Source organism: Musca vetustissima, unplaced genomic scaffold, assembly GCF_032173495.1.
Source record: "Musca vetustissima isolate MV318-11 ecotype Yass unplaced genomic scaffold, APGP_CSIRO_Mvet_v1 utg5857, whole genome shotgun sequence".
In the NCBI taxonomy this organism is placed as follows: domain Eukaryota; kingdom Metazoa; phylum Arthropoda; class Insecta; order Diptera; family Muscidae; genus Musca; species Musca vetustissima.
In genome coordinates, this window is record NW_026884480.1 from 4,148 (window position 1) to 28,490 (window position 24,343).

Genomic DNA, 24,343 nt, shown 5'->3' on the forward strand with positions numbered 1-24,343 from the left:
CTTGGATTTGGAATCATTGTTGGGTGTAGGATCGGGGTATGCATTAAGTTTTGTTGGAAGGTTGAAGAGAGTACTTATGGAAATTGTTTGTGCTAAATGGAAAATTTGTATTTGGGTGAACATTTAGAACTCGAATCATGAAATTTGGTTGGAATCCTGAAACTTGGATTTAAGATCACTGTGGGGGTGTTGGTTTGGGTTAAGTAGGAAGTTTTGGAAATTCGTACTACTCTGTACTAAATTTGGTACAACTTGAATTGTGGGCCAACCGATAAAGTTGAAATCCTGAAACTTGGATTTTGGATGACTGTGGGAGTGTAGGTTTGGGCTAGGAAGGAAGTTTTGGAAATTCGTACTACTTTTTACTAAATTTGGTACAATTTGAATTGTGGGTTAACCGATAGATTTAGAATCCTCAAACTTGGATTTGGAAACATTGTTGGGTGTAGGATCTGGGTATGCATGAAGTTTTGTTGGAAGGTTGAAGAGGGTACTTATGGAAATTGTGTGTGCTAAATGGAAAATTTGGCATGGATTAAAAAAATATTTTTTTTCGGCATATGATCAAGCTTGCTTTGGCTTCAAAAGCGTGGGTGGTTTAAAAAAAGTTATATGTATATTTTCCAACAGTCATCAACCACGGCCATACGGCCATTAATACCAACAGTTCGTTAAAGCTTTCATTAAGCCATTAACATTTTCATTAATTATATATTAAATATATCAATTTGATTTCAATACCCACTTAGGGTGCAAATGCCGTAAAATTACTATCCCCTAATTATTTGTAAGTAGACTTCATCCATAAAATTTTGAAATATTTCAAAAAAAAAAAAAAAAAAATCTTTAATGGTAGTTAGTTGGAAAATCTAAAGCCTTGCTACAACCGTAATCACTACATAATCCAAATGGTGTGCCTTCGATATATATTAACAATTATTTTTGTAGCCAATCTTTCAAAGTTGCTATTTGCAGCGGTAGGTATCCTTGTAGAGAATATTTATTTCAAATTTTAATTAAATTTTTTTTAGCGCCCCTTTACAATCGATTTCGACACACTCGATTGTGAGTGGAATAAGAAATTTGTCAAATACGCCGATTTCAAATTGATATCCCATGAAAATCATCATGCCATCAATGGCAGTATATTTTTTCGTAAGGACGTACCGGGGTTACGCATTGCTCATTGGGTCACCTCGACCAAATCGGATGGCCGTCCGTGGACAATTTATAATGTAACGGCAAATGGCTGCGATATTTTTGCCAATAAATACAATAAACTGAATTTCATTACGGAGGCCGTGATCCAGAGGATAAAACAATCAATGACGGTGTGGCCCAGTCAATGTCCCTTTAAGAAGGTAATGGAATGTGAACTGGGATGAGTTTTATTTGTAAATATTTTAATTTTTTAAAATAATTCATTTATTTATATTTTTTATTTAATTTTAGGAAATTGAACATTCATTGTTAAATTTCTATTTGGACGAAGATATAATGCCTGTATATGTGCCGAACATAAAATTTGACACATCCTTTAAGGTTTTGACCTATCGAGAATTTGTTGTAAATTTTAAATTGAGTGGTCATGTTGAATCGAAAATCGGCAAAAGAATGGCAAATCAAACGACTAAAAAACCGAAATAAAAATGGAAGTAGTTAAATCTAATTTAAAATTATGAAAATTGAATTGTTTTTAATAAAAAAACAAACATTTTCATGAAAAGTATTCAACAACCTTTTCAACGGCTTAGGAATAAACATAGAAATAAGAAAATTTCATAAAGATTGGTCCATAACTGTGATATTGTATTGAGTTTACAAAAATCGATTCATCTACTCGAGATATGACGATCGGTATACTACAACTTTTTTTTTAATATATTTAAAAAAATCCAAATCCTACAATTTAAAAAAAAATCACAATTCGTCTCCTTTATTTAAATTTTAAAAAATTCACTACTCTAATAATCCTCGATACAATTTTTTTTTAAATCGACGCCTTTAATAAAATTTGAAAAAAAAAAAATTAAAAGAATATTTTTAAACCAGTGAGCCAAGCAGTATAGTCGGACGGGGTCGACCATACGATACCTACACAACTACCTCGGAGTTCTAACTTTCTGCGGATGTTTATTCTGAGCCTGTATTTGCACCTCTTGCCCGATTAGAGGTCAACAGCACCTCTTCCTTACACTGACAAATTTTCCGAATATTACTAATATTCAGTACAGCCCTCCTAATTACTTGACCATATTCCATTCACCGTGGGTTGTATGGTGATAGTCGTTATAACTGTGACCTCTAGATCGACTAGAAAAAAAAAAACACAAAAAATAAGTTTTCGGTCCACTTCATCCCAAAATTATTATCTGATCATCACCGCAAAATAATAGGCGTTGTCCTTGGCCATACCTGGATCCTCATGGAAAATTTCAAAGCGATCCGCGATATATTTCCGCCCTCTAGTGTGGTAATGCCTTACTAAATAATATATGAATACGTAAGCACCTGAAAATATTTACATGTAACTCCCACATCTGAGTAGATACATCACTATATTTGGTATCAATTTAAAGGCCAACCACTCCTCTTGGATATGCTATCAACTCCTGGGGTCTACATCCTCCAGGAGTAAATATATATACCATAGAATACAAATTTTGTCATTTTTCACACAAAAGTCAGGGTCCATTTGACCCACTAAATATTGACCGATCTTTATCAAAAAATGCATGCTTATTCTCTGGCCCGATCCCCTTCTTCATGCAAAAATTCGCGGTGTTTGGGCCATAATTGCGGCCTCTGGAGCGACCAGAAAAACCGACAAAAATAATGTTTTTGGTCCATTTCAACCCCTAAATATTAACCGATCTTTTCCAAAAACAATAGGGGTCTTCATTGACCAGAACCCTTCCTACATGCAAAATTTCGTGAAGATTGGTCCATAACTGCGACCTGTATCGTGTTTACAAATTATAATGGACAGACGGACGGACGGACACACATGTCTAGATCGACTCAGCTAGTCGAGATATGACGATCGGTATACTTAAAGGTGGGTCTAGGACCAATTTTTCGCGGCGTTACAAACATTTGGGGCTGCACAAAGCTATAATACCCTGACAACATAGTTGTGTAGGGTATAAAAATCCTAACCATAGTGCCTTTTAGAAACAATTTTTAAAATATACCGGGCCTCTAATATTCCACTCTAATAATCCTCGCTACAATTTCTTTAAATTCACCGATATTTTTTTTTTAAATCGACGCCTTTAATAAAATTAAAAACCAGTAAGGAAAGTAGTAAAGTCGGACGGGGCCGACTATATGATACCCTTCACCACTTTTGGGTATATTCAACAGATGAATCCTAACTGATGTCGCATTTTTTGAACGGCCAGTAAAATGAAATTGGATCTATGAGCATGTCATTCTGCAACCAATACTAAATTTTTCATTTGGTCCGATATAGAGTTGCTTCTTACAAACATGGACAAAATTATGTACATTAATTTTAAGAAAATACCAATCGGACACTCGTTGATTATTTGGATAAATATCTGATAAACATGAGGACTTTGGTACACCTATATCGGACAAATTTTCGGTCTTTAGTGCACAATTTACATAAAATCGAAAGAAAAATTATATAGGAGCTATATCTAAATCTGAACCGATTTCTATGAAACTTAGCACACATCATTCTAGACTTTATTCAGTACGCTATGCCAAATATCGTGAAAATCGATATATAGGGACTTTGGTACACCGTTTATCTTAAATCGGACGAAAATATATATATGGGAGCTATATATAAATCTGAACCGATTTTCAGGAAACATAACACACATCGTTCTTGACCAAATTCATTACGCTATGCCAAACTTCGTGCAAATCGAAAGATATATAGGGACTTTGGTACACCGTTTATCTTAAATCGGACGAAAATATATATGGGAGCTATATCTAAATCTGAACCGATTTTCAAGAAACTTAGCACACATCATTGTAGGCTTATTTCAGTACGCTATGCCAAATTTCGTGCAAATCGAAAGATACATATATAGGGACTTTGATGCACCATTTACATTAAATCGAACGAAAATATATTTGGGAGCTATATCTAAATCTGAACCGATTTTCAAGAGACTTAACACACATCATTCTACACTTAATTCCAATTTCGTGCACATCGAAGAATTTAATGGGAGTTTTGTGCACTATTTACCGAAAATCGGACAAACATATATATGAGAGCTATATCTAAATCTGAACCGATATTTCCCAATTTCAATAGGGTTCGTTCTTGGGCCAAATAAGTAACCTATGCCAATTTTCGTCCAATTCGGATCATAAATGCGACCTGTACTTTGTTTACAATTTAACATGGACAGGCGGACGGACGGACTGACTGGCGGACATGCATAAATCGACTTAGAAAGTGATTCTATGAACATTCTGAAAAAGAACCATGTGTCTATCTCGTTTCCTTTTACGTTTTACAAACATACGCACAAAGACATAATGCCGTGGTAGTGTGGCGAAGGATATAAAAAAATCAAGCTTCAAATCCAGGAAGAAATATATATTAAAAAAATCGGGAAGTTGATATTGCGGGCTAGGCCACCAGGGTTTTTTAAAAATCCTCCACTTTAATAATCTTTGATAAAACGGTTTTAAAAGCCCCGTCTCTAAAAAAACGCACACAACATTTCGCGATATTTGAACGCTCTTGACCGACTAGAGGTCAACAAATATTACAAATATTCAGTACAGCCCTTCTAATCACTTGTCCAGATTCCCTTCAACGTGGGTTGTGTTGTGATGTTCGGCTTTCAATTTTGGCCTATAGATCCACTCGATCTAAAATACCAAACAAACACCAAAAAATAAGTTTTCGGTCCACTTCATCCCAAAATTATTATCTGATCATCACCGAAAATTATAAGCGTTGTCGGTGACCATAACTTGAACCTCATGGAAAATTTCAAATCCATCAGCGCTATATTTCCGCCTTCTAGTGTGGTAATGGATTACTAAATAATATATGAATACGTAAGCACCTGTAAATATTTATGTGTAAGTCCCGCATCCGAGTACATATATAATACAAATTTTGTAATTTTTCACACAAAAGTCAGGGTCCATTTGACCCGCTAAATATTGACCGATCTTTATCAAAACAGCCATACTTATTCTTTGGCCCGATCCCCTTCTCCGTGCAAAAATTCGGTGATTGGGTCATAATTGCGGCCTCTGGAGCGACCAGAAAAACCGACAAAAATAAAGTTGTTGGTCCATTTCATCCCCTAAATAATAACCGACCTTTTCCAAAAACAATAGGGGTCTTCATTGGCCAGAACCCATCCCACATGCAAAATTTCGTGAAGATTGGTCCATAACTGTGGCCTGTATCGTGTTTACAAATTATAATGGACAGACGGGCGGACGGACACACATGTCTAGACCGACACAGCTAGTCGAGACATGACGATCGGTATACTTAAAGGTGGGTCTAGGACCCATATTTCGCGGCGTTACAAACTTTTGGGGCTGCACAAAGCTATAATACCCTGACAACATAGTTGTGTAGGGTATACAAATCGGGAAGTTGATATTGCGGGCTAGGCCACTAGGGTTTTTTTTTTAAATCCTCCACTTTAATAATCTTTGATATAAAGGTTTTAAAAGCCCCCTCTCTAATAAAAAAACACAATTTCTCATAAATCCAAGTCCAATCATCCTTGAAAACAATTTTTTAAAATCGACGCCTCTAAGAAGAATTATGGTAAACACATTAAAAAAATCGGGTACTAGAGATTTTTTTAAATCCCCCACAAAATATTAAAAAAACACTCTCTCTAATAATCCTTGATGCAAAAGAATTTCTCAAAAATATAGGTATTTAATCATCATTGAAATGTTTTTTTTTTTTCAATTCGGCGCCTCTAATAAAAATTTGACAGATCAAGCTGCCGAAGAGACCAAGCTTCGAAAAACCCATTTAAAATGAGTTTTTGTTATAATATTTCAAACAAATCCACGATTTTTTAAATAAAAAAATACTTTTTTATAAAATCCACCCTATTTTACTGTGTTTAAAAATATAATTTTAAAAAAATCTGACTTTTAATTTTTAAAAAAATCTGACTTGTTGATTGTTCTTCAAAGAAAATATTTTTAAGAAATCCACGATATTTCCACAACTAGATTTAAGTCTCTGTTTCAAATCGAAGTCAGGACGTTACTTTTGAATGAATGGGGCCCCGAACACTACTCAATTTTCGATTGAATATATATATTACGGTTTCTTTTTTCCCGGCACGTGTTGGTAAACCAGCACAAAATAACACAAAATTCAACAAAAAACCAAAAATGTTTGTCAAGATTAATAAAAATCCCTAATAATATTTAATAATCACATGATTAGAAATATTTAAAATTTTTTGTTGTTATTTCAAACAAATTGTTATTAAAAATTCCCACTAAAAACAGGTAATTTTAATAAGCGATATCATTGAATAAAACAAAAAAATTGTAATCAATAAGTGTGACAAAATTGACGTCATTATTTTTTGCAAACAAACATTTTTCAATATTTCAAAAAAAATGGTATTTAGACGTCACTAATTTCGAAAAAATATTTTTATTTTATGAAAAAAAAATCCCCCACCAAAAATAAACACTTTTTTTCAACTAGAAAATCGTATTTTTAAAATCAAAAAAATATTGGTTTTCTGTTATTAAAAATTTAAATTATATTCGAATGACGCGCGGCGCATGCGTTGACGTTCAAACACCAATTGATTGGAAAAAATTCAAACAATCGTTGTTTGGTCCACATTAGGTCTGGGAAGCTGTGTTGGCTGACTGGCTGGCTGGCTGTTAATTAACATTCTGAAACGGCTGACTGTTATTTTTTTCTGTTTTGCCTCTGACTCTGGTGAATGTTAGCCGGTAGTGGTGTGAGTATTTGTTTTTTGCCCCTCGACTGCACCCCCAGAATGTTAGTTCGCCACCACTTAGTTCGCACACCTGTTGATTAAGAGGCAAAACGTTTGTGATTATTTTAAAGGCAACTACCCCCATTAATTTGTTGCTAACGCCCCAACCTGCCTTTGTTTAGCCTCTCTGACGCCCAGTTAATACCATGTTTATATTTTGTTTGGCTTTTGCATTTGTGATCGTGAATGTGAAAGGGAGATTCCGTGATTAGCGCACAAGTTCACAGAATCTCAGAACCCGTTAAAGAACAAAAGCAAAAAATACAACAACAACAATCAGAGTTAAAAGTAGTGTAATTTAACACACACACATATTTCTTGTTTTTGTTGTCATCGATATCGATTTATAATAACCAATATTATTATTGTTTTTGTTGCTGTTGTAGATTTGTATTTTTTCTGTAGAAATGTTTTCATTATGAATAACCCGTGTGAGTGTGTCTGACGTTAAACATTTCAGATTAAAAAATATTTATAGTTCTTTATTATGAAAAAAAATCCCATAACGATTCTAAAAATGATTTACATTTGGGGAAGGTATCCCATAGATAATATTTTCAAAAATGTATATGACAATAAAAGAAAATGTATTTATCCCATAAATTACTAAAAAAATAACATTAACAAGTGAAAAAGCGGTAAGTTCGGCCGGGCCGATCCAAAGTTCGGCCCGCTTTTCACCATCCACCATAGATATATTGACAGGTACTAGAAATGAAAATATAGGGAATATACCAAAAAGTGGACCTATACCGACATTTCTAAAAACGGATTATGTAAACCATAATACAATTTTTAGATATTTTTAAAGGATAAGTATATCCTCAGCCTTATGGCTAATGAGGGTGTATACACTTTAACACTGTGAAATGTGTCTCATATTGGTTCTAGATCCCATGTTTCTTTGGACCAAATCCGTTTCAGAAAATTTTAATTTCATCCGAACTTTGCCCATCTTATTGTTTCTTCCAAGTTTAGTTCAAATTCTGGAACTTCCAATCAGGGGAACCTTACGTTCTAATATCGTCCGCAGATGAAATGATTACAAACGAGTCTTAGAACCAAACTCAAAACGCGGAACAAATCAGACAACTAATTTAATATAAAAAAGGGGGATATATGGGGACTACCCTAAAAAGGGGCGAATATTAATAATTTTTGGTAGGGAGATTCGGTTAACAAAAGCGCTCAAGAACCCCAAAATTACCGAAAATGGGGGGTACCCTTATATGGGTGCTATCCGAAAAAATTGACCTATATTCATAATTTTTATGGAGAGATTTGGAACCTATTAGGAACCCAATGTACCAAATTTCAGCGTATTCGGTTGAAAAACGCGCTCAAGAACCCCAAAATACCGAGAATTGGGGGGTCCCCTATATGGGGGATATCCGGAAAAATTCACCTATATTTATAATTTTTTTGTGGAGAGACTTGGTACCTATTAAGAACTCCAAATAATAAATTACAGCCAATTCGGTGGAAAAATACGATCCAAACCCCCAAAATACTGAAAATTAGGAGGCACCGTTATATGGGGGCTACCAAAAAAGTGGACCTATATTTATAAGTTTTTGTGGGAACATTTAGTACCCAATAAGAACCCAATGTACCAAATTTCAGCGTATTCGGTGGAAAAACGCGCCAAGAACCCCAAAATACCGAAAATTTGGGGGTACTGTTATATGGGAGCTATGCTTAAACGTGGACCGATATATCCCATCATCGAACTTGACCTGCCTGCAGACAAAAGACAACCCTATGCAAAATTTCAGCACCCTATCTCAATTCCTTCAGAAGATAGCGTGATTACAACAGACGGACGGATAAACGGACGGCCGGAAGGCCATGGCTAAATCGTCTTAGAATTTTACCCTGATCAAGAATATATATACTTTATAAGGTCGGAAATGAATATTTCGATGAGTTACAAACGGAATGACAAAATTAATATACCCTCCATACTATGGTGGAGGGTATAAAAATTATTTTTTTAAATTCCACTCCCAACCACTCCTCTTGGATATGGTATAATCTTCTCGGGTCTATGTCCTTCAGGAGTAAATATATACGCCATAGAATAAAGATTTTGTAATTTTTCACACAAAAGTCAGGGTCCATTTGACCCGCTAAATATTGACCGATCTTTATCAAAACAGGTATGCTTATTGTTTGGCCCGATCCCCTTGAAAAACTGTTTTTTAAGTCCTCGCCTCTAATACATAAGAGGTATTTTGGACGGACGAAAATATATATGGGAGCTATATCTAAATCTGAATTGAATAGATATATAGGGACTTTGCTGCACCATTTACCATAAATCGGATGAAAATATATATGGGAGCTATATCAAAATCTGAACCGATTTTTCCCAATTTCAATAGGGTTCGTCCTTGGGGAAAATAAATGAGCTGTGCCAAATTTCATCCAAATCGGATCATAAATGTGACCTGTACTTTGTTTACAATTTAACATGGACAGATGGACGGACATGCATAAATCGACTCAGAAAGTGATTCTATGCATATTTTCAAAAGGAACCATGTATATATCTCGATTCCTTTTGCCATCCAAATCCAAGTCCCCCGAAAAAAATATTTTCAACCCAAAATCCATGTCTCTAAAATTCATTGAACCAATTTCCCTTTTGTTCTAAATAACAAAATTCAGTTTTTTCCTAAAAGCCCACAAATCGTTATTATAATTGTCAACTTCCATGTGCTGATTCCAAGAATAAAATGAAATCGACAAAATTTCCCCACATTACAGAAATCCCCATAATTTTTTTTATTATTTTGCCCTGCAGAAAAGGGAAACCATCATCCGTGTCCAAAGTGGTGTTAAACACCTCCTTCAACAACATGTTAACACCGAACACAATACTGTTACTGCTCTGTTTGGTTTTGTTGTTGTTGTTGCTGCTATTCGAGTGACGACAAACATCTGGGATTGACTGACTGACTGCTACTTGAACTTGATACAATTATTGAGCGTGTGTGTGTGTGTGTGGAAATGGCCAAAACGGAAGGTAAATCCCAGAAAATAAAGATTGGCCTCTTGTTGTTGTCGTTGTTGCTTTCTTGTGAATCATTTTTGCCAGAGCGCGCATGTGTGCTCATATTGCCATCTCATTTGGGGACGAGTTCTCTTCTTACGCACGAGGCTTGTTTTGTTATGAATTCGAAGCAGCAGCAACAACAACAAGAAGAACGGTTATCAAAACCAAAACAAAAACCCCCATCTGTTGGTGTGACGTAGTTCGTGCCAGCAGCCGATGTACTCTCACACGAAAAAGATGCTGTGGAGTAAAACACAGCACAGACACATCTCTCTCCCCTCTCTCTCTCTCTCTCTCTCTCCCTCTTGAAGCATTCTGTTGGTTTCAATGGCAAAGGCAAAATCACCGTTTTTAAGCCAAGTTAACATATTGGGGAGGTCTGTTGTTAACAGGTTTTTTTGTTGTCTTTCTTTTATTCATTTGTTGTTGCTGCTGCTGTTAATTGTCTGTGGGATTGGTGGTGTATGGGGAACAAGTGTGTGTTGCTGACTTTGTTGGCTGTTGTTGAGTAGTTGAGTGGAAGGGGCGGAGTGGGAAGAGAGTCTGAAGTCAGTGTTACTCATTTGAATCTAACTCTCTGTTAATATTGCCAATGTTGTTGGGGGTTTTCGTTGTGTTGTTTTTGTTATGGTTGTGACGGCACGGCTTAAAGGTTCGTTTACGTTCTACAGCCAACCAACTGTTGTGTTAACAGCAGCTGCTACGGCGCCTGACCGTTTAATTCAGCGTCGAGGGTATATAAACATTGGGAGCTCGGACATTGAGCATGCATTGATTCGCTATCACTCGCTCTATTAACTTGCTTCTTTGGTTAGAAGGAAAAAACGTCCAAAACAGCGTTTTATCAGTTTTTAACTAAATACAAAACAAAATATTTATTTAAAAAATTATTAAAGAAAAAGTAGTTGCTGCCAACGTTTGTTGTAATTCATAGCTAAACGTGTTTGAAATCGAAAATAAAAACAAGTGTTGAAAAATTAAAAAAAAATCAAACAAGGATTAACCGTGAAAATCGTAAAAAACAATCCATTCTTGTGAAATTTTGAAACCTGCCCGTTAGCTGCTAGACAACGAACCACAACGCAACGAGATCTACAACAAAATTTTTGGAGCAAATTGCCTGCAATAACAAATAGAAGCAAGTCCTTAAATTAATTTTGAAAACCAAAAAATAAGCAGTGAAAGAAAAATTCAGTGATTTTTCCAAAAGGCTTATTTTCATATCAAGAAGAAAAATAACACAACCAACAACAAAAAGTATTAAAAGTGTTCCCAAATACACTCTAGTAAATTTTTGACTACAAAAGGAAAAATCTTAGGTCCAAATACCTATCTACGCCAACTTCTACATACCTAGAAAAAATTTAATTTATTTTTCTCCAAACCCCAAAACCACAAAAACTCTTAACAAAATGATGGCTGTAGCTGCTGCCCAAAAGAACCGCGAAATGTTCGCCATTAAAAAATCATACAGTATTGAGGTAAGTTGAACAAAAAAAAAATTAGATATTTGGAAATTAGAAAAAAGTGAAAAAACAAATAATTGTTTTTGAAAAATCGAGTGATTTGAAAATATCCCTTCAAAGGATAATTAATTTTCTATTTAGTTTTCAAAAATATAAAAATTATTTGATCGAAATTTAAATATTTTGAAAATGGAAATTGATATTAAATAAAAAACATATCAAAAAATTAACTAAATTAATGGTATAAAATTAATAAAACGTATAGGAAATCTTGTAATTAAAACAAAAAGTGAAAAATTCAAAAATATAAATTTTTAAAATGTTTTCCAAATTTTACCAATGAAATGTTTCTTTAAAGAAATTTTGCGATAATTAAAAAATAAATTTTTTCAATTTAATATTTTTTGTTAAATAATTAAAATATTACAAAAAATTAATTTAAAAAAATGAAAAATAATTTAAAAAAATATAATTAAATTTTAATTAAAATCGAAAAAATAGGAAAATATATTTCGAAAAAGTTCCAAAAATTTTGAATACAAAAAAACTTTAAAAATATTTAAAATTTAATTCAAATCCATTTTTGAAAGAAAAAAAATATTTAAAAATCTGTAATTTTGTAAAATTTTAATTACTTCAAAAAAATTGAGAAAAATAATTTTTCTATTCTATTTCGCAAAAATTCTTCAAATTTATTTTTTTTTCTTAAATATTTTGAATATTAAAAAAATGAATTTAAAATTTACGGAATGGTTCACCAAAATTAAAATAATTTCTATAGAAATTTAAAAATATTGAAAATCTTATGACTAACGGATATTTGTAAAAATAATGCCCTTAAAATTTAAACAACAAAAAGTAAAGTTGTGTTTTATTAAAAAAATATTTGTGTTAATTTGAAAATAATTTAAAAAAATATCAATAAATTACTTTATTATTACAATCGAAAAAAATAGGAAAATATGTTTCGAAAAAGTTCCAAAAATTTTGAATACAAAAAAACTTTAATTCAAATCGATTTTTGAAAAAAAATATTTAAAAAATCTGTAATTTTGTAAAATTTTAATTACTTCGGAAAAATTAAGAAAAAGGATTTTGCCTATTCTATTTCGCAAAATTTTAAAATTGTATACATATTGAGAAAAAAATATTAAAAAAAAAATCCTTATATTTAATTTCATAAAAAATTGCTTTAAAAAATTTAAAACAATCATTATTTGAAAAATAGAAAAAAATATTTCTTTTTTGGAAATTTCCTAAATTTAAATTTAATTTCAATTTCAAAATTTTAAAATTGTATACATATTGAGAAACAATATTCAAAAAAATCCTAATATTTAATTTCATAAAAATTGCTTAAAAATTTAAAACAATTATTATTTGAAAAAAATAGAAAAAAATTTTTTTTTTTAGAAATTTCCGAAATTTAAATTAATTTTTTTTAAATATATTCTTTAATTATTTTAATTCTTTTAAAGGATAGTTTTTTGCTTTTTGATAAAAAATATTCCTTTTTAAATTCTATTTTTTTAATTGAATCATTATTTGAAAAATAGAAAAATATTTAAAAAAAAATATTTAAAAAAAACTTTAAAAATATTTAAAATTTAATTCAAATCGATTTTTGAAAAAATTGTAATTTTTTTTTAATTGAATCATTATTTGAATAATATAATAATATTTTTTGCTTTTCGATAAAAAAATATTCCATTATTTAAATTTAATTTTTTTTTAATTCAAAATTTCACTTTTTAATTTCCATATTTTTTCTTTTCTAAAAATAATGTTTTTTTATTTACAACATATATTAATATTTTTGCCAAAAAAATATCAATTTTTTTATTACATAATTCCATTTCCAAAAATAATTCCAGTTTGATCCAAAAAAATCACTGACATTTATTGATCACATATTTTTTTCACACCAAACATTGACATACTTTTTCTTGTCAGTTGGTGAGACTATCTTGCGATAGCGGTTCCTCCTCCTCCTCGTTCCAAAACCTAAAATATTGTTTATTTTGATATCATAAATTGTAACTGTCATATTGAAGACCATAAACACAGCATACCAAAAAAAGAGATAAAATATTGGAATTTCAACATATTTCCTCCCAAAAAAAAGTCTTTCTTCAACACCTCAATTTTGATTTTGAAAATGAAATTTAAAATCGAAAAAAAAGCAGTTATTTATGGTGGCAAGGTGGGGTGATTATTCATGAACTAAACAAGTTTAAAGATCCATCAATTGATTGGCTTGTTATGCTCAACAACAACAACAGCAACAACAAAAAACCGTGAGCGTAACGAAAGGTGATAAAGTTGTTAAGTTACCGGTCATCTGAAATGCCCTATTAATAATGATGAACAACAACAACATTTCACCTCATCTATTTCATGGATGATGCTGGGCTCTGATGCTCTGCGCACGCGTACGTGCCAAAGTTGTCACCTATTTCCAAAGCCGGCCACCAACACAGTTTTTTGTTTTGTTTTGGCTTTTTTTTTTTTGATTATTTGGCCATCGATTTTTATTTCAAAACCCATATATCTTCCACTCTGCATGCAGAAGAAGAAGATATTAATGATTTGTTTGTTGTTGTTATTGTGATTTTTTTTGTTTATTTCTGTTTTGTTTTGATTACGCTGTTAAAAAAGTTTATGTTTACCGCTTTATTAACACCTCTGGAAAAGGTGTTTAAATATATATGGGCTGGTATGACCAGCAGTTATATGCCCCCTCTCACTCTCATCGTGCAGGCAATGATGAGGCCAATTTGGTGTTATCGATCTTTCGATCGACCATTACCACTCCAAAAGTTTTTTTAGTTTTTTGTTTTGGGTTCACATAACAATGACTTTGACATTTAAAGAATTTCCCTTTATACTGGTCAGATACCTGTCGAATAATCAAAATAAAAAAATACATAATTACCAACATTTATGGAATGGGAGGTGAAAATCTGGCATTGACTTTCACTTTTATTTTTTTGATTTTTTTCTGATAATTTTTCTTTTGTAATCCGGCCCATATGATAAGGCCCTCATTCATTCACTCATCACAGCTGAGGTGTTAATTTGTTAAATAATTATTGAAAAAATAAATTTGTAGCGGACAAAAAAAAAATTTGCAAACGATTACAACATAAAGATGTGCGAAGAAAAAAATAACTCAAAATGGTCTATTTTTTTTCATTTCAAAAAAAAAAAAAAAATAAATAAATTAAGAAAAATATCTGGGGTCGATAATGTAGTACATCGATATCGATAAAGAATTGTTTTCATTTTAAATTAAGAAATTTTGAAAATACCCATTTGGAAGGATTTTTGGACATTTTTTGAAAAATGTCGATAAAACGGTCCACTATGAAAATCCCAAAAATATATAGAATTTCAATAAAAATATTTTTTTAATGTATAAACTACGAAATACATAGTAAATGGCCTAGTTTCGAATTTTTAACCAACGTCGATAAAACAGTTCCACGCGGTTATCCACAAAAAATTAAAGAAATATATATGGGGTCGAAAATGCTTTCATTTTTAATTCGAAATTTTTGAAAAATACCCATTTGACAGGATTTTGAAAAATGTCGATAAAACAGTTCACTATGAAAATTCCAAAAATATATAGAATTTCAAAAAAAAAGTTTAATGTATAAACTACGAAATACACATTGAATGGCCTAGTTTCGAATTTTTAACCAACGTCGATAAAACCGTTTCCCGCGGTTACCCACAAAATTAATTACATATTTTTATTTTATTAATATTTTTTTGACATTCATTTTTATTACAATATTAAAAAAATATTTTCTTTATTTTTTCATTTTAGAATGGTTATCCATCTCGCCGCCGCTCCTTGGTGGATGATGCCCGCTTTGAAAGCTTGGTTGTCAAACAAAACAAACAAATTGTTTTGGAAGAGGCCCGCACCAAGGCTAATGGTAAGTTTTCGAGAATTATTTAAAACATTTTTTTTAATTAGGGAGGAAATATTAAATTTTCTTAGTATTTTTTTTTACAAAAAAATATATTTTTTTATCAACAATGTTAATTTTTTTAAAAAATATTTTTTTTATAAAAAAAATCAATTTTTTTATAAAAAAATTTTTTTAAAAAATTAAGCCTCCTTTAAAAAATTTTTTTTTAAAAAAATTTTTTTTTATAAAAAAAATTTTTTTTTAAAAAATTTTTTTTTTTAATAAAAAAATTATTTTTTTTTTTAAAATTTTTTATTTTTTTAAAAAAAAATTTTTTATTAAAAATAATTTTTTTTTAGAAAAAATAATATTTTTTTATTAAAAAATAATAATTTTTTTATTAAAAAATAATAATTTTTTTATTAAAAAATAATAATTTTTTTATTAAAAAATAATAATTTTTTTATTAAAAAATAATAATTTTTTTATTAAAAAATAATAATTTTTTTAAAAAAAAAATTAAAAAAAATAATAATTTTTTTTATTAAAAAATAATAATTTTTTTTATTAAAAAATAATAATTTTTTTATTTAAAAATATAAATTTTTTTATTTAAAAATATTTTTTGTTTAAACAAAAAAATATGTAATTGTTTAATTTATTTTATTTTTGTTTAATTAATTTTTTATTATTTCTTTTATTTTTGTCAATCCCAAAGATGGTTCCTTGGAAGATGCCATCATGCAAGCCAAGGGCGAACATGTACCCACCCAAGAACAAATTGAATTGCAAGATGAACAACAGCTAGAAAATCTAGATGTTGTCGATGATATTGAACAAAATGATTTTGAAGGTATATTAATTTTTTTTTAATTTTATTTTTATAATTTTTATTAATTTAATTTTATTTATAATTTTTTTTTCATTTTATGTTCATTTATTGTTTTGGGGAAAAAAACAGTTACAATTGAATCTGAAATGCCAGCTGAATCTGAATCAACTCAGGAATCTAATGATAATAGCGATGAATCTAGTGATAATAAACAAAATACAGATGGTAAGCATAATAATTTCAATAAGAAACACCGTCGAGAATGCGGTTTTGTCCAACTTTTCAACAAGTGAGAATATTAGGTCAAATTTAACCATTCTCTGTGAATTGTGAGTTTCTTAAACTGATGGCATGCAAAATTTGGTTTATTCGAAATTTTAGAAAAAAACGCCGATAATGCAGTGTTTATTAACTTTTGAACTACGGGGAATTTTAAAGAGATTTTTGCATCTTAATGCGAATTAGAAGTCCATTAATAATATTACTTTATAAAATATGATTTTCAGGCAATTTTAAAAATTTTGTCGATAACGCAGTTCTACCTAACTTTTGAACTACTGGATATATTAGGGAAATTTCAACAGATTTGTGTTAATCATAAGCTTTTCAACGTAATAGAATATCAAAATTTGACTTCGGAACCTTTTTATAACAATTGTCGATAATGCAGTGTTGCCTAAATTTTGAACTACGGGGACGTTGGGAAAATTTTAACGTTTTTGAGCACATATTGAGCTCCTTGATGATATAAGTGTTATACGCATTTTTAGAAAATTTGTCGATAAAGCGGTTTTGTCTAACTTTTGAACTATCGGGACTATTAAGAAAATTTAAATAGTTTTCTGCTAATTATGGGTTCCTTAACATTATAGTATGAAAAAATTTAGCTTACTTGCAATTTTAGTATAAATGTCGATAATGCAGTTTGGACTAACTTTTGAACTACTGGGAATATTAAGAAAATTTCAATAGATTTCTTCTAATTATGAGCTATTCTACCTGAAAGTATGACAAAATTTAGCTTACCTGCAATTTTAGAACGCTTGTCGATAAAGCGGTTTTGTCTAATTTTTAAACTACAACGGATATTAAGGAAAATTTTAACATTTTTGAGCTCACAATGAGCCCCTTTGCATTATAGCATGTCAAAAATGTGAGTTATACGTATTTTTAGAAATGTTGTCGATAAAGCGGTTTTGTCTAACTTTTGAACTATCGGGACTATTAAGAAAATTTCAATAGTTTTCTGCTAATTATGAGTTCCTTAACATGATAGTATGAACAAATTGAGCTTACTTGCAATTTTAGAATAAATGCCGATAATACAGTTTTGGCTAACTTTTGAACTACAAAGGATATTAAAGAAATTTAAACATATTTGAGTTCATAATAAGCCCCTCAGCATTATAACATGTCAAAAATGTGAGTTATGCGCATTTTTAGAAAATTTGTCGATAAAGCGGTTTTATATAAATTTTGGCCTACTGGGTATATTAAAGAGCTCCTTGATATTCTACAATATTAATAACATGACTTACCTGCATTTTTAGAAAATGTCGGTAATGCAGTTTTGCTTAACTTCTTAACTACTGGGAATTTTGAAGGAATTTAAGCGAATTTTCACAGGGTTGGTATTCAGCAATTTATCTGCAATAAAAAGAAACAAGAAATTGCATTGTCGATAAGGCAGTCAAAATACTTCTTTTGAAAAACATTAAATTTTTTCATTTAATTTTTCTTTTAAATAATTTTTATTTCACCTTAAATCTGATTAATTTAATTTTAATTCAGTTTTTCTTCCAATCAAATTATTTAATAATACCTTATTAAATCTCTTAAAATGATAAAAACAAATCTCTTCACTTCTCAAATGTCAAATAACAATCATAATTTAGTATTATCTTAAGACCTCTTAAGAGTTTTTTTATATTTTTCCATTTCAAATCCCACAATACTTTTTTAGGTTGTTAAGTTCTTTTCTTTGTTCCCGTTTTTCTGCACCCAAACCCATTACTATGATTTCAAATGGAAAATTGTTCATTTCCGTTTCGTCTTCCGTGCCATCAAATAAATTCATACTCTGTGTGTGAGTGTGTGTGCTAATGTCATAATTCTATAAAAATGAAAAAAAAAACATCTTATAATATTACAATCAAATATAATACCCAAGCATGACGAACAAACCACCACACACAAATGTCATGGTAGGGGGAAGGGGAGTGGGTTGGCCGCAACAAGTCCTTCCGCAACACTTAAGAATCACTTTCTTTCATTTTTTGCACTCTATTAACTCCCACACACACACATTTGTAAAAGCCTGTACTTGACTTAATGTCCCAGAGAGGAAGGCGATTGGGGTGAGTAACTACCTCACCCCCTCTCTCACTCTGCCGGCTCTGTGAAAATGCTTGGCAGTTAAAAAGGTTACGTTTCATTTCATTCGGGTTTTTTTATTGTTGAGTGGGTGTTAAGCGTGAACAATAATCAGATTTGTTCTGCAGCCACTTTTCGCCATTCATCATTCGCACAATTGGCATAAAAGCTTTTCCTTTTGTGGTTGTTGTAAGGCTACGTGCCTTGCATTCCTCGGCAAATGCATAAAATTTTAATCCTTTTTGTATTTTTTCTCTGTATTTTTTAGATGCTGGTTTAACTGAAGATGAAATTGTTCTGGCCAATGCCGCCAGTGAATCTCCTGAAGCCGAAAATGCCGTACAAAATGCCGCCTTGATTGTACGCCTCAAGGAGGGTATCACCTCTTTGGGTCGCATCTTGAAGGCCATTGAAAACTACCATGGCACCATTCAACATGTTGAATCACGCCAATCCCGTTCCGAGGGTGTTGATCACGATGTCCTCATCAAGTTGAGCATGACTCGTGGTAATCTCTTGCAATTGATTCGTTCGCTACGCCAAACCGGCTCCTTCAGCAGCATTAATTTGATGGCTGAAAACAATATCAGTGTCAAGGCTCCCTGGTTCCCCAAACATGCCTCCGAACTGGATAACTGCAATCATTTGATGACCAAATACGAACCCGATTTGGATATGAACCACCCCGGCTTTGCCGATAAAGTCTATCGCCAGCGTCGTAAGGAAATTGCCGAAATCGCTTTCGCCTACAAATACGGAGATCCAATTCCCCACATTGAATACACCGAAGTGGAGGTTAAGACCTGGCGTTCTGTGTTCCGTATGGTCAAGGAATTGACACCCAAGCATGCTTGCATTGAATACCGCAATGCCTTCAAGAAATTGGAAGAAGAGAAAATCTTTGTGGAGGATCGTCTGCCACAATTGCAGGAAATGTCGGACTTTTTGCGTAGAAATACCGGTTTCACTTTGAGGCCAGCTGCTGGGCTGTTGACAGCTCGTGACTTCTTGGCTTCGTTGGCATTCCGTATCTTCCAATCGACACAATATGTTCGTCATGTGAATTCACCATTCCACACACCCGAACCGTAAGTATTGAGAAAAAAAAATTCTTTATTTTTTGGGGACTAAAAATGCCAATTATTTGTTGGAGGAAGAGGGGTGTGGGGTTAAAAATTTTCCCCAAAACTATTTTCCATTTCCTTTTTGGCTTGGGAAATTTGCTCACAAAACTTTTCTCGGAAAACGGAAATATTTTTCTCTATGGCACAGATAATGGCCTCGACAAAATAAAGTTTATGGTTTGGAGGGGGGAGGGTTTCCTTCGAAAAAAGAGGAAACCTCATAATTGGACTCTAGTTTGCATTACTCCGCACTGGAGATAATCAAAGGCAGTCAAGACAATTGACACAGCAAAGGGGTGTTGGTTGTTAGCAGATATTGCCACAGTGTTAGTGCCACTTTTTGTCTTGTCGAACTCCATTAGTCTTTGTAATTGAATTATTTAATGGCACTTGGTTACAATGATGTTATCGATGTCCTGCTCCACCTCCTACATCACTTCGAACAATATTTCAACACTTTAGTACACAAATAATTTTATTATGATAATTTTGTTTTTTTTTACTAAAAAATAATTTTTTCTTCTTCTTCCTCTTCTCCTTTCCAGTGATTGCATCCATGAACTGTTGGGTCACATGCCCTTGTTGTCCGATCCCAGCTTTGCTCAATTCTCACAGGAAATTGGCTTGGCTTCATTGGGTGCCTCCGATGATGAAATTGAAAAATTATCTACCGTAAGTATTAAAGAAAATTATTTTTTCTTAATTAAAATTTTGTTGTGAATAGAAAAAAAAAATAAAGAGAGTAAAGAGAATGGGTTAAAAAGAGGAGCAATTAAAGAAAATGTCAGAGAATTTAAATCAAGAGTCGATAAGGCAGTACTCGAAAAAAACTGATATATTTTAAATATCAAAAAAAGAAATTCAAAGTTTATTACTGAAAAGGCAGTAATAAAAATTAAGATTTTCGAAAAAATTCCGATTTTAAACAAATTCAGATTTTCGAAAAAATTCAGATTTTCGAAAAAAATCAGATTTTAAAATTCAAAGTGAACCCCAATAACAAACATTAATTTGGCTTTTATAAAAGGCAGTAATAAAAATTAAGATTTTCAAAAAAATTCCGATTTTAAACAAATTCAGATTTTCGAAAAAAATCAGATTTTGAAAATGTCAGATATTTAAAAAAATCTACGATTCTATAAAAGGCAGTAATAAAAATTCCGATTTTGAAAATATTCCAATTTTAAAAATATTCAGATTTTGGAAAAATTCCGATTTTCGAAAAAATCAGATTTTGAAAAAATTTAGATTTTCGAAAAAAATCATTGTTTTCCGATTTTGAAAAAAATTCCAATTTTAAAAACAATTCAGATATTTGAAAAAAAATCAGATTTTCGAAAAAATCAGATTTTGAAATTCAAAGTGAACCCCAATAACAAAAATTAATTTGGCTTCTATAAAAGGCAGTAATAAAAATTAAGATTTTCGAAAAAATTCAGATTTTAAACAAATTCAGATTTTCGAAAAAATTCAGATTTTGAAAAAAAAATGATTTTGAAAAAGTCAGATATTTAAAAAAATCTCCGATACTATAAAAGGCAGCAATAAAAATTCTGATTTTGAAAAAATTCCAATTTTAAAAAATTCAGATTTTTGAAAAAATTTCGATTTTCAGATTTTGAAAAAAATTAGATTTTCGAAAAAAATCATTGTTATCCGATTTTGAAAAATGCCAATTTTAAGAAAATTCAGATATTTGAAAAAATTCCGATTTTCGAAAAAATCGGATTTTTTACGGATTTTTTTCCGATTTTCGAAAAAATCAGATTTTCGAAAAAATTAGATTTTCGAAAAAAATCATTGTTATCCGATCCCATTATTACAATATTTATTCTTTTCGAAAAATCATAATTTCGAACATCGAATTGAAAAAAATCAGATTTTGAAAAAATCTGATATTTAAAAAAATCTCCGATTCCATAAAAGGCAGTAATAAAATTCCGATTTTGAAAAATTCCGATTAAAAAAAAAAAATAAGATTTTTGAAAAAATTCTGATTTTTGAAAAAAATCCGATTTTCGAAAAAATCAGTTTTTGAAAAAATGTAGGTTTTCAAAAAAAAAAAAAAAAATCATTGTTATCTGATCCCATTATTAAAATATTTATTCTTTTCGAAAAATCATAATTTCGAACATCGAATTGAAAAAAATCAGATTTTGAAAAAATCAGATATTAAAAAAAAATCTCCGATTCTACAAAAGGCAGTAATAAAAATTGCGATTTTGAAAAAATTCCGATTTTTGAAAAAATTTCGATTTTCGAAAAATTCGGATTTTGAAAAAAATTAGATTTTCCAAAAAAAAAAAAAAATCATTGTTATCCGATCATAATTTCGAACATCGAATTGAAAATTCAACTTTTAAGCTATTTTCATAAAATAGAAAATATATATTCAAAAATATTTCCCACCCCAACTTCAACCGATTACCAAAAAAATAAATTACAAATCGTGTTGAATTTTTTATTTTTACAAATTAATTGGCCACTTCTTTGTACATTCATTCATGAATATTGAATTTCAGGCCTTGTCACTTTTTGTTTCGAATTTTTTTTTCAATTTTTTTTTTTTTTTGAACAATTAAATTTATTTTTTTCACATTACATTGAATTAACCTTTAGAATGTGGCCACCACAGTTTCTTGGGGCTTTCAAACAAGTTTTCATGGCAATGGTTGGGTGTGCTGGTTGGTTGGCTGGTTGGCAATCGAACAGGCTGCCTGCATGATGGCTGGTGGCTGGTTTTAAAGTTCTAAGCCAAGTTTAAGTGCAGCTACTTGAATTGCAGTCAAGTTCTCTGTTAAGAGGCAAAAACAAAAACAACAACAAAGCAATCATTTAAAACTAAATTGCTCTTTTTTTCTAATCTTGACTTAAATTGGCCAAAGTGAAAAACATTTTGGACTCAAGGTCTTTTGTTTGTTAAAACAATTCTAATTTTTTTGTTGCTTGGCATTTTATTAAAAAGTCGTTTCGTTTCGTTTATCTCTTTCTAGGTCTACTGGTTCACCGTTGAATTCGGTCTCTGCAAGGAACACGGCGAGGTGAAGGCCTACGGTGCCGGTCTCTTGTCCGCCTATGGTGAACTTTTGCACGCCATCTCCGACAAGTGTGAACATCGTCCCTTCGAACCCGCCTCCACCGCTGTCCAACCCTATCAGGATCAAGAATACCAACCCATCTACTATGTGGCCGAAAGTTTCGATGATGCCAAGGACAAATTCCGTCGCTGGGTGTCCACCATGTCGCGTCCCTTCGAGGTGCGTTTCAATCCCCACACCGAACGTGTAGAAATTTTGGATAGTGTGGAGAAATTGGACACCCTGTTGCATCAGATGAACACAGAAATTCTGCACTTGACCAATGCCATAAACAAATTGCGTCGTCCTTTCTAAATCCAGCCAGACACAAAATGACTTTTAAGGAAGGAGAGAGATAAATACAGAACTTAAAACACCTGAAAAACAACAACAACAAAAACACCAATCAAGCAAGCAAACAAGCAAAAATAGCAAAAACAACAACAAACAACCATTCTCAAAGCCAAAATGGCGTAACTCTCCCTTTGAGTTCCACTTTCTTAGTTCTTTTTGTGGAGGACCCTCAAGGCAGGTTCTTCTTCATACAGCTTTAATTATAGGCTTGTGAATAATTCAAAACTATTCCTAGTCCTAAATAATATAGCCAATTGCGTTATGTGGCAAATGAAAAGGAGTTAAAGAAATTCAAAAAATACTGAGTTACGTTTAATTTATTAGCAAAAATTTAGAAAAAAACCCCAACAACAACAACTAAATATCCAATGAAAGTATTCTTTTTTTTAATAATAATTAAGTGTACAATAATCTACTTCAACTCATAGGAAAAAAAACATCAAAAATATTCAATCACCCTCCACCACCACCACCCTCACACTCACACCCAGTTCGTGCAAAATACCCCACCCACCCTTAGCACTTTTTTTTTGTTTTATAAATAATCTTATTTTTATTTGTACATCATCTCGAAAGGCACTCTTAATTTATTAAATTTTAATTTGCTTTTTTATTTCATTTTGTTTTATACAACAACAACAACGAACTATTATTGGACCAAAAAACAACCCCCTATAGTTTTTAAGCCAATTCCATTTTGTTCCCTGTTTTTTTGATTTTTTATTTTCACATTTTATTTTTCTTTTGCATGTTTTTTTTTTTTGTTTGTTTCCCATCACAACAACAACGACAACAAATTTTTTGTTAATTATTGTATTATTTTTTTATATAATTTTTAAACATTTTTTTGGTACATTTTTCCTTTAATTTCCTCCTTCATGCATCCTGGGAGGAAAACGAAAGAATTTAATATTTTTTAATATTTTTACCAACTCTTTTTTATGTGTGTTTATTTTTTTTTATTAATTAATTTTATTATTATTTACATATATATTTTAAATGTAACTATTATTTTTTGTGTATTAAATTAGGTATGTAGATTTATGTGTAGTAGTATTATTTAAGATTTTTCAATTATTTCAATAAAAAAAATATATTGAATTGCAAAAATAAAAAAATCAAAAAAAAA

General features: G+C 31.1%; 1 protein-coding gene across 1 annotated transcript; it reads left to right on the plus strand.

The window, feature by feature from the left end:
* The first annotated feature begins 11,462 nt into the window (after window positions 1-11,462).
* LOC133331480 (tyrosine 3-monooxygenase) lies at window positions 11,463-23,184 on the plus strand. The gene is made up of 7 exons (XM_061539871.1): window positions 11,463-11,546; window positions 15,367-15,478; window positions 16,173-16,307; window positions 16,416-16,511; window positions 18,928-19,747; window positions 20,329-20,455; window positions 22,777-23,184. Exons 1-7 carry the CDS (start codon window positions 11,478-11,480, stop codon window positions 23,173-23,175), a joined length of 1,758 nt encoding a protein of 585 aa, XP_061395855.1. The 5' UTR covers window positions 11,463-11,477; the 3' UTR covers window positions 23,176-23,184.
* The last annotated feature ends 1,159 nt before the right edge of the window (window positions 23,185-24,343 follow it).

What these genes read in the sequence shown, in the direction of transcription:
- LOC133331480 (XM_061539871.1), top strand. Translation starts at nt 11,478, where the DNA reads ATGATGGCTGTAGCTGCTGCCCAAAAGAACCGCGAAATGTTCGCCATT. An exon ending in TGAACAAAATGATTTTGAAG is followed by an intron (nt 16,308 to 16,415) that starts GTATATTAATTT and finishes GGAAAAAAACAG; the next exon opens with TTACAATTGAATCTGAAATG. An exon ending in TAATAAACAAAATACAGATG is followed by an intron (nt 16,512 to 18,927) that starts GTAAGCATAATA and finishes TGTATTTTTTAG; the next exon opens with ATGCTGGTTTAACTGAAGAT.